Here is an 11,712-nt window from a genome sequence, read left to right as displayed (position 1 = left end):
TTTTTTTTTTTTGGGGGGGGGCATAAGGGAAAAAAAAATTTTTTTAAAAAAATTTACTTTGCACCCCCCGGGGATTGTTGGTGGGCACGCATAAAGGGAGAGTGCCCACACCCTGTGTGGGGTATTTTGTAAAATCACTGCCATGCACCCCCCCAAGTGCTTTATTTTATGTTTGTTTACCAGGAAAGTCTAACTGGACAAAATTTCCCTTTTTTCAGCAAAACCGGGGGAAAAGCTCCACGCTTAACATTAGTAAGATATATAAATAGTGTACATATTTTATGTTTGTTTACCAGGAAAGTCTAACTGGACACAATTCCTTTTCAGCAGAGCCCCAGGTGAAAAGCTCCACGCTTAACATTAGTAAGATATATAAATAGTGTAAAAAAAAAGTATTTAAAGTACTAGCAAAGACCCAACTTGGACAAATAGCTATACATGTTAAACAAAGGATTGCTGCAGATGATATAAAACATTAAAGGTTTTAACCAACTTAATAAATGTCAAAGTATGTCAAATAAATGAGCCTAACATCATTAAGCAGTTCTGTGTGAGTAAATAAGGATATCAATATGTCATAAAAGTACTGAATACAATATACAAAAAATTGAGATGCCTAGTCATTAATATGTCATCAGCTCTGCAGTTGTAGAATATTGTAAAATGGTAATGAGAATAACATAGCTAATAAAATATATGAAGGGAGATAGTTAAGACAGTAAGTGAGGCAAAGGCAATAGCAAAAATTGCACTTATAAAGCAGATAATTGTATTTTTGCAGTTTTAATCTTACATTTAGTAGTTTATGAACGATAATTGTGTGTTGTGTATTTTAATGTGAATTAGTTCCTCCACCATTTTAGCTAATTGATAGTTTGGTTTATACATTTTTAATTATGTGCATTAAGGAATTTTGGTTTGAAATTTTCAGAGCAGTCATTTACATGACTCTTGTTAAACTGTTGAATGCTATTGCTCAGCCCAGTTTATAAGCATATGCTTACACTACAAAATACATCAGCTGACTTCTGTAAGGGTGAACGTTTTCAGAGGAGAAGACATGCATGTCAGTGCCATAATGATTTCAAAGCATGTATAGTATTTATTTATATTTGTTCACTGAGGTAGTGCACTGATCAATACTGACCCATTTTGGGCTTAGTCCTTGAAGAACAAAACATTTCACAAACAAAAAGTGAAAATGTAAGTAATAGTAGTGAAGTTAAGATTAGTTACATAAAAAAAATGTTTTGTACATTATAGAAAAAAAGGTGCAGTGTACACTATTTACATTAGTTTCTAAAGTGTCAACCTTCAGTAATTTTTGAGGAGATGATGAGGGGAAATAAGATAGGAATAGTATGGGGTGATAGGTCCTGTTCTGAAGCAGGATCATTTGTCTTGATGAAGGGGTTTTTTTGAGCTGCACTCCAAATTTGTAGTAAGTGTTGATTTCCTTTAGGTTGAGGGGGAGAGCTTGCCAAAGAGGAGGTGCCTGAGAAGAGAATGCATATGCATTGCTGTAGAGTTTGGGGGGGTTTTTAAAATGAGAGTTGAAGTGGCTTGTTAGTAGTGTCTCAAGTTGTATGTAGTATTTCTGTCATAAAGTTTAGCTAAAAGGGGGATTAAATATCTGAGTTGTAGAGGAACAAGCAGTAGACTAGCTCTGGTTTTTTTGGGAGCCAGGGGTTTTTCTCAGGTGACAATGATGCTCATGGAGGGATGAGTTTGTAACAAAGCAGCATATGTTGTTAGAGACTGTCTGGAGTGTGGTGGTTTTTCTTGGTGGAGGGGGGAAAGGGGACTTTATATTCTATGAGAGAGGAGAACTACTTTGCCAATGGCTGCTCTTCCTGGCTGAAATAAAAGGAGGAGCTCTTTTGGCCCAGAAGAAAAGTAGTTTATTTTGTTGTAACTGTCTATTTGGAAATAGAAATTTAGAGATTGGTCAAGCTATAATCCTAGGTATTTGAAGGTGGCGTTTTTTCCCAGGTATGGTTGTATAAGTCAAAAACAGTCAAAGACTCAAATACTTGGTGAATTTTCTGTGGTTTTCCCAAAAAGGCATAGTTGTGGTCTTGGAGAGGTTGAGAAGAAGTTATGGTTTATGAACCATTGATGGGGCTCATGTAATTCAGACTGAAGTTTTGATTGAATGATGGTGGGTAATGACATGATGGGGTAAAGGACCATGTCATCTGCTTAGAACAAGAGGGAGATGGGGAAGTCACAAGGAAGTTTAATGAATATGGAAAGGGGGCAAGAAGGGATCCTTGTGGTACACCTTTGGTAAAGGTGCAGACTAGGGAAGATCTGATTTTGACTCTGAAGCGCTGTCAGTGAAGACGTTTTTAAAACAAGGGTACTATATGATATGCTTGTTGTATCCTAAAAATATTCACAAGGGTAATCATTTTGGTGGAAAACCCGATAAGTGGAAAATGTGTAAGCAGTAACCCCCCATCACCATCATTGTAAGGCACAAGCCAAAAGAGAGTGCTTTACAGTCCTTGGAAATCTGGTAATATGTGTACAATATACACTCCCAAATGCCTCATTGCACTTATAGATGGGTAACTGTATTGTTTTGCAGTTTGAATTTTACATTCAGTAATTTATGTACGATTTAGTAGATGTGTGATAGTTATGTTTTCTTATGTATTTTAATGTAAAATAGTTCCTCAGTCTAGTTACTAATTGATAGCTATGTAGGGTTTTAACTTTTAAACTATGTAGAATTTTGGTGTACAAAAGTTCAAGGTAGTCATTTATGCAACTCCTCTATTCATAGGTTCATGTGTACCATTTTGCCTTCATCCATCGCTATCGTGTTCTTTTCAAAAAAAGTCCACCAGATTGAGTAAGCTTGACCTACCATTGACGAATCCAGACTGAGACTGGTCTAGTGTTTGCATGTTCCCTATGCCATGGTTTTTAATTCCATGACAAGTCTTTCTATGGCTTTGCATATGATGGGGGGGGACTTATGAATCTGTAATTGCCTGGGACTGTGGAAGGTCCTTCTTGAAGCAGGGGAATTATTTCAGAGATAAGGGGTCTAACATTTTGGGAATTACCTCTTACATTTTGTAAAAATTATTTTTTATTATAAAGCTTGGTGAATTTTGTTTACACCATGTGGGTTTGTTTCTGGGGGGTGCTCTGCATTTGATCATCGAGGTGCAGCTTCATCTATGCAGCTGTTTACATGCTGGTATAGTGTGGTGGTATACATTTCTGCATATTCAGTGGAGTTAACTGGGTAAGTATTTGAAACTTGCCAATGTATCACTTAGGACTAGATGATTTGTCTTTAAAGAAATTTCTAAAGGTACCTTGTGTGCTTTTAGGTGGTCTTGTTTAGGCTCTTAGCATTGATCAGTAACATCTTCATATTTTCCGTTTCTTGATTTGTTATGGTGGTAGATTTATCAGGTTGGCATTGCCTAAAAAGGCACTATGTGGATGGGCAGCATCTTTGCCAATAACTGAAAGCCTAGAGGGGGCAGATGCACCCCCTATTGAAGCAGTGCATTGTGTCAATCATATCCTCCCAGGCTGACAGATATAGGACCCACTTTGAATGACACCAAAAAGCCATTGGATTACATTTTTTTTTCTCATATCGAGCCCTCCCTTTGGGGAAGGTAGAATGATGCTCAGTGCTATGCTTATACCTGCCTTGGACCCAAGGTCTGAGAGCTCCATCATGTTTCTCTTCAAAAGTCCAGGGGGGCCCCCTCAAGTTATTGACACCGGCATGAACTATGATAGAGTCATAAGGTATTTGTTGTTCAGTGGCGGGGAGTGTAATCTGGCACCAGACAAGCAACTGACCATCACTGTTTCCTTGCTCAGCCAGGTAACAGGCACATCTATATGTCTTACAATGGAGTCATATATAACAATAATGCTTTTTGGGGCAATGTTTGACTTATGGTCAGCATCTGGAGTTTAGGATCCTGCTTTTGAGGGAGTTGGCTTTATATGCTGATTGTGCTCTGTGCTTGTATTCTGGTTTGTGGTCTTTAAGATTTAGGCAAGTTAATATTTTGAACCTCCCCATGATGGGTGTATTATGACATTTGAAGAGAGGGTGATTTTGGGGTATTACTGAGTTTACTTTTGTGAAAATTTTGTCTGCAAGAATATTTATACATGTACATCATTCACACACTTTTTATGTTGTTTGAGTAAAACATCATCAGACCAAAAACAATTCTTGCAGTGTCTCAAGATCCCCATCACACACTGGCTAGCTAGAGAACTTGTGGAGAATTTTCCCTTATTATTAACAGGCAGACATAACTATAACTGCTTGGGGTTTGGTATTAGAATAATGTTTTGGTGGACTTGCTACTGAATGTTTAAATTTAAAGGGTGAAACAACTAGCGTGGAAAATTTCTTCTGCCACCAGCAAGAACCAGTTCACTAGAAATAAAAAAAACGCACTACTTTAATACTAAAACATTAAAAATCAATACACTCAGTATTAAGTAGTTTTATCAAAGGCCTTTTTGCCTGCTGAATAGTTTAAGGGGAAAACTTTGCAAAGTTAAGGGTATATTCTTACTTTAACTTGGCATCTGTGTTGTCCAGTTTCATTCTTCCTCACTGGTCTGGATCAATCTCAGATCTGACTCAGTTGCTTCTCAAGACTTACGATCTGAGCCTCAAGCTCCCCTTTCCCCTCCCATAATGCTCCACTTCTTCTAACCTCTCAGGTAGCGCCCCATTTACATAAATTAATAATAGGTCTAACAGAAAATTATATATATATATATATATATATATATATATATATATATATATATATATATATATATATATATATATATATAGTATAGTATGATGACCACCATAATATGGAGCTCACCTCTAGATCTCTGGCAACTGTTTAGGTTGAGGGGTGGACAGGTTTGAGGAAGAATGAAATGGGACAAACAGATGGGTTTTGGTAAGTACATAACTTCTAAATTTGATGTTATCCATTTCATTCTTCCTCACTGTTTAGTAAAAAGTCCTCAGCTACATAAATCCTAGGTGGCCCTCATGGAAGGATATGTCTGAGCACCCAGCCAAAAGATGCATGTTCCTAGATAACCCTCCAGTTTGTATGAGAAACAAATGTTTAGACTTGGAAAATTTTTGGCACAAATTTCACAATAAGAGTTCTGGGTGAAAAAGAAAGGGCATATTTTGGGGACGGAAGTGATGCCATTAAGTTTTTAAAAATAGAAATAAATCAGAACCCTTTGCTAGGTGTTTTGGAACTGTCTGGCCTTCGCTAGGTTAGAAAAAAGGAATAGCCACAGATTTTTTAGCTCCCTTTCCAGAAGAAAAACAGCTTTTTTACATTTAGTGTGGAATTTTTTCCTTTTTTGAGTAAGGGGAAAAAAAAATGTTGGAATGGCTTGATTAAATTTTTTCTCTGAGAACTTTAGGGATAAAAAAAAATTGGTTCTTAAGGAAACCCTGTCTTTAAAAAAAAAAGGTTTTGGAGATAAACTTGAATTACACTCTTTCTGCTGAAGTGATGGTACTAGGGAAAAAAATTTTAAGAAAATTTCCGCCAGGAATGGGCCAAAAAAATTTCTGAGAAGGCCTTGAAGCAAATTTCCCCAAAGAGGACAATCTTTATTGGGGGCCTTTAAAAAAAAAAATTTCAAAAGGCCCTTATAACCCGGGTTGAAAGGGGGGAATGAAAAGGAAGTGCCTTTCCCCGGAACATTTTTAATTGCTACCAATTGAATTTTTATTGGAAAAATAGCCTCATCTTGAAAGAGAATTAGAAAAGGAGCATATCCAAAATGAACTAAAAAGGGGTTAGTTTCTGTTTGAATCCCAAATTGAAAATCTCTTTAGGCATGTAAATTTTTTTGGGAAGGCTTTTAAAAAGTATAATTTCTTGTTGGGGGAACTAGCCGGGCTTTCTTAAATAACTTGGAAAATCAAATGGTTGTTTTCGGGGGAAAAACAAAGAGATCGCAGCATTGGGCCCCATCAGCTGAATATCTGGTTTTTATTTATTGATTAAACCCTCATGGACACAAGATAGATCTGCTCAGTCTGTCCCCCAGAATTATTTTAGGAATTGCTTTAAAGGGGAAAGCAGTTTGAAGAGATCACCCATTCCCACACCCCATGGCCACCCTCAGAGGATATGACCGGGTTTTCCCCTCTGCTTGGTGAAATACCAGACTACTGACATGGTTTTTGAATTACAATCATTCTCAGAGGAGGCAGTTAAAAGGTTGAAAAAGGCAGAAGGACTGCCCTCATCTCCAGAATGTTTATGTGCAATTTGGTCTCTGTTGGGGATCACATAGAGACCAATCTTCCTTGATAATCCCCCACCCTCCCTAACAGGGAAGCATCAGTGGTCCCCATGGTTTTTGGGAAAAGAAAAAAGGCCTGGAAAAAGCAGGTCATTTGAAAGCATCCACCACTGGAGTTGGCTTAAAATCATAGTTAGTTTGAGGGGAAAAAGTGGATGGTACAAAATTTGGGACCACTGAACTGCTAGAGTCCATTGCAGTCCTATGAAGAATCTTGCCATTGGAACTAGAATGGCTGGTGAAATGGTTCCTAGGGTCAAAACTAGGTGAGCAGGTGGATTTGGCCTCTCCAGTAACAGTTGGACTTGTCAAAAAGATATTGCCCAGGATTCATGAAGCTGGGCGAAGGCTGGCGTTAGGGGGCCCGAGGGGAAAAAGGGCGGGAATTGCATATTAATGGGTGCTGCCGCCCAGCCTGCATAGGAAAGGGAGCAAAGTATGGGCGTGTCGGGGCCGCATGGAGGCGGGAAATGTCGGCTGTGGGCCCAAACTAAAATGCTTGAAAATAACAATTTGCCTGCAATAGTAATCACACCTGTCAGTGTCCGTGGATACGGAAATGTATGCAAAGCATGCAAGACAGTTTTTCTGAACACAAAATTAAGAAGCAAACACAAATCACGGTAGGGGAAAATGAGTCTCCATCCCTCGAACAAATGACATTGAAAACCGGGGCCGTATTCTAACGCAGTGTAGATAGTTATACCAAGTGGGAAGGGCATCATGTTAGCTGGGCCCAAAAGCTACATCTAGCCCAATGGTCAGGGTTACCAGCTGTCCCACATTGTGAGGGGTAGTACACAGCTGGGCAGTTGTGTCCATACCAAAACCATTATAAATGTAAATATCCAGTGACCGTTTACAGAATTTATACATGCGTAATAGTCACATACAATAGGTATGTCCTATGTAACATAAAATGTGACAAGAAATAGAATAAGCAAGAAAAAAACAGAAGGAGCATATAAACCAAAAACAATAAGCTAACATGTAGGCAGAAAAAAAGTATTATCCGTGTACTAAATGGGTAGGGGTTGTCCTGTAAAATCGATTTTTGTCCGGAATATATCCCATCCTGGACATATGAAAAGGTGGCAACCAATGGTCAGAGCAGTCGGGCCAAAAACCCCCCATATGCAGTCCAAGCCCCTTGTCAGGATGTGTCACAGTTTAACGGGGATTACCCTGTACCAACCATGTCAAAAGTTAAGTATGGGCATGTACCTATGTGGGTGTACAGCATGTGGAAGGTGAAACATGCCAGGGTAATACACAACCATACAGGTACCTGACATATGTAGTGTATGCAATGTGTTCCCCTTTACGGTCATGGGCCATCAACCAAAGAAGGGATGGATGGAGTGTCAGGAATATGTGTGTGGGGGTGGGTAAAGGTATAATCCACAAAGGGGAGACTGTGTTGGATGGAAAATAGGTGAACTGGAGGTGTATGAGGGAGCAGTGGGTGAATCAGAAAGAAACACAAAGAACAAGTATACACATTTCAATACAACCTGACAGGCCATACTGTAGTCACAAACATATGAATATTAAAATGGTACACATGTACAGAAACGCCCCTGGCACATACCCACAGAATGGTCTGGGTGGAATAGAATATAGGACAGAATATTTGTCAGGTCTATTTTTAATAGTAACTCTCAAGCAACCAGACACTACACTTATGCGACATCTACCGTGCCAGTTAACTGACAGTTTACAATATATATATATATATATATATATATATATATATATATATATATATATATATATATACACACACACACACACGCACACACACACACACATTACAATGTGATATGTCATTATATATACATATTTCATGTTTAGTCAGACACAGTGCAAGTATTTTTATAAAAATACTCAGCAATAGAAGAACATAAACAGATATACCATCATGTTTTACAAACCTATCTGTTCTTGTTCACATAGTTTGTAGCACTGCTTCAATAACTCCATTAAATTACAGTAAGTCAAGACTAATATTGGGATGCATTTTTCCTCCTTGGATCTGTTCAAGAATATTAAGGATGGTAAAGTCTATGCTTTCACATGATTTAAAACACCGAGAATAGTGATAAACAATGCTTTACAGATTTAGATTAATATGAAGTAACAAAACTATAACCTCCACTAAAAAGGCACAATGCAGGGCATAAGAGACCTGTGCCTCACAAATGCATTCAGGTCAAAACAAGGACGATCAAATCTGGCCTCTTTTTCTCTCCAAAAAGGGGGGCTAGGGGTCCATCCCATGCAGCATTACTAACTAGGAAAGACCAGATAAAGTGTACACTAGAATATATTATAAGTAAGAAAAAAAAACACAAATGGCTACATTATTGCAAAGAGGTCTTCCTAAAGGGATCATAGCAACAATATCCTCCAGTTCCTGAGGTACTTCCTGTTTAAATAATAATAATAATGGGACTTAGTCTGACAGTCCTTGTGTTTGCTTGTGCCAAAGCCATTACTGGTCACTCAGCTTGTCAGGAAAGGGTTACACAAGTGTGCTGCAAATAAGCAACCAGTCCCAAAGTGTGGATCAATAATGGCAACAAAAAATGACAAGATCCTACAGTTAAAAGATCATAAATGCATTACCACAGAAGATAAGCTTCAGGGTTGCTAGACAGAGTGGGAAAGAGTCAAACACATCCAGCAACACAGAAGACATACTTTGCAGTTCAGACAAGACATGGACCAGGGTACGCAATGTGTACTACCTGAATAGTTCGTCGCTATTTTAAGAACCTCTAGCAAAACACGCAAACATGGGCACAATAAGAAACAACTACGTAATGACAGTACTTTTACATAAAAACAAGCCAATATAGTTTTATTATAAATTACGGTCTGCAATCGAACGTATGCATACTAACTGCCTTTTAACATAACTACAACATTAAAATCACTGTCACTAAAGTAGGCACACATGACTGGTTAACATATCTGGTTACTAAAAAGAAATCTTGCCAGGAACTTTTTCTCTCTCCTTTGTCTGGAGAAAAGTGGCCTCAAGTTTGATGAAAGAATTATTCAGTGATTTTTTTGCTGGCCTTAGAATCTTAAGCTCTCTGTTGAAAATCGACATGTCTACACACCAGATTTGTTTTGTAATATTTTACCTGTTCAGCCACAGCCCTAAAAAGGCAGGACCCGTCTTTAGCAATTCGTTTCCGATACAGACCCAACGACTTTAAAAATTTGTCCATGACAACATCACTATTAACGTGGGTTTCATTACTATTCCCTTCCCGATTTCCACCTTCCATGTTTATATCCAACATAAACACAAATCAAAATCGTCAAGAAAGTAACTCAAACCGGGAATGACAGGCTCATCCTGCGCCCACAACAAAAACGAAACTTAAAATGTATTAATTTCACCGAAATGGCTACGAAGAAAACAAAGCGAGCAACCTAAAAACTTAAGCTACAAAGTATTAACTTGCGTTTCTAAAAATATAATCTCTTTCAACGTGCATCTTTTACTTTTTAGCTGCTATGCAGTACTGTCTGAAACAACGAGTACGCCCTTTATGCTAATATATTGCACGTGGTTAACAGTGTAATAAAAAACTTCAGCATCCGCAGAAGATACTATATTTCTTTTACGAAAGACCGTATATATAATATAAGCTACTGCTCAACAACATTTTCGACACTTTTTTTTTCTGTTTCTCACCGGCACAACTAGAATGCGACAACACGACAAGAGAATTATGCAACGCACTCGGATATATGGGAGTTGTAGTACTTGTGTCACTTTTACACAGGCTGGGCTTGACGCATGAAACTACTTTTGTTTTGCTGTGAGGTTACTGAGCTGCAGAAGGATATAAAAAGACTTCAAAGCGCGGGAAACGGAAAGTGAAAGTCAGACCGACAAAGGAGTACTCAGACCGTAAACCACGAGTTGTACGGTTTTTTTTTTAACATACGGCGTTTATAGTTTTCTTTTTTTACTGAGCAAGATTTGTACCTTTCAAGTGCCAATTTTTTTCACAAAATGTCCGGATTTTTTTTCTCGTGTTTTTGGTTAGTGCCTCATAAAATCTTTTTTTTTTTTTGACAAATCATAGAGAACTGAAGTCACTGAATAATGATATACATTTGGGTTTCAGACTTAATATCCTTCAGGAAATGTATACTAACACAAATCCTGTTATTCCAGCAACTTTCTAAGTTTGTAAGAGCAATATTTAAAATCTGTGCCTATTTTGGGCGTTTGTTTTCCCATTATTTTAAGCTTTGAAGAGGGTGAAAGGTATGAGCAAGACGGTCAAAATGCGTTAATACCTTATTCTTGTACGTGAGACATCTCTGTGGTTATCAAACAGTATATATTTGTTACACACCCGACCCTATGCATGAGCTTACATAGGAATGAGAAATATACTAAATGGGTCTTGAGAAAGTAGCTATCTGAGTTAGCATAGGAAAGGCTGCCAAATTGTGTTAAGGCAAGCAGTCCAGATATTTTTAGGACCATGCTGTAAGTAGTTACGTTGTTTCATTTAAAAACATATTATTACAATATATGCACTTATTTTATTGGATTTTAATTTTTGTAGTATCTTGTAAGCAAAATAGAAAAAAATAATGAAACGTTTTAGAAAATTTTTTTTTGAGAAAGTTTTAGGATACTTAAAGGAATGACTATTACAGTTGCATATTAAGTTAGAAAAAGTGATAGGAAAAAATAACAGGGTTGATAATATTTTCTGACTAATCCACCACCTTTTCTTAAGAAAATGTCCAATTTTAAAAGGGACAGCTACTTTTCTAACAGTAAGTGGGGATAACTGAGAGGTATGACCATAGTAGATATTACCTGTCTGGACCATGTAACATATAGACTATCTCTGTTTAATACATACTTGGAGGTAGGATTGGTAAGTATGCAAACTTAATGTTTCTACAGTTACAAGTGGAACTTACAATTGGATGGGAAACAGGAAATTTACCCTGGGGATTACTTCTGTAGCTCTGCTCGACAGGGGCGCAGGAAAATAATTTTCTTGGGCGGTGGTAGCTAGGGAACCTCTTTTGGCTAGGCTTATATAGGTTCTAGGGCTGATAGCCTAGTACTTACCTATGAACCTAAGTGGCATGCCCACAAAAATGGAAGTATGTCCAGGTGTACACTGCACTACATTCTCGCCCCTTTCGGTCTATTATCTTCTATTGTTATATATGCAGTAAGGCATAAGGAGATGTGCATAGTATAAATATTACTTTGCACCCGGCCGGGATTGTTGGTGGGCACGTACTCAAAGGGAGAGTGCCCTACAGTCCCTGTGTGTGTGGTAGTATTTGTACAATCACTGCCATGCACACCCCCAA

At 38.0% G+C, this 11,712-nt stretch overlaps 1 protein-coding gene across 1 annotated transcript in view; it reads right to left on the bottom strand.

Moving 5' to 3' along the window:
- The window catches only part of OTUD4 (OTU deubiquitinase 4), a 2,240,995-nt gene extending 2,230,910 nt beyond the window's left edge, over positions 1-10,085 (bottom strand). Inside the window, exon 1 of the mRNA XM_044062226.1 lies at positions 9,492-10,085. Coding sequence (XP_043918161.1) covers positions 9,492-9,653 — 162 coding nt within the window. The 5' untranslated portion in view covers positions 9,654-10,085. The remainder of the gene's footprint in view (positions 1-9,491) is intronic.
- Positions 10,086-11,712: the final 1,627 nt, after the last annotated feature.

Source organism: Protopterus annectens, chromosome 2.part1, assembly GCF_019279795.1.
Source record: "Protopterus annectens isolate FY-2018-M chromosome 2.part1, PAN1.0, whole genome shotgun sequence".
Taxonomy (NCBI): Eukaryota; Metazoa; Chordata; order Ceratodontiformes; family Protopteridae; genus Protopterus; species Protopterus annectens.
Note: the sequence above shows the minus strand (reverse complement) of the source record. Positions and strands in the feature narration are given on the sequence as shown.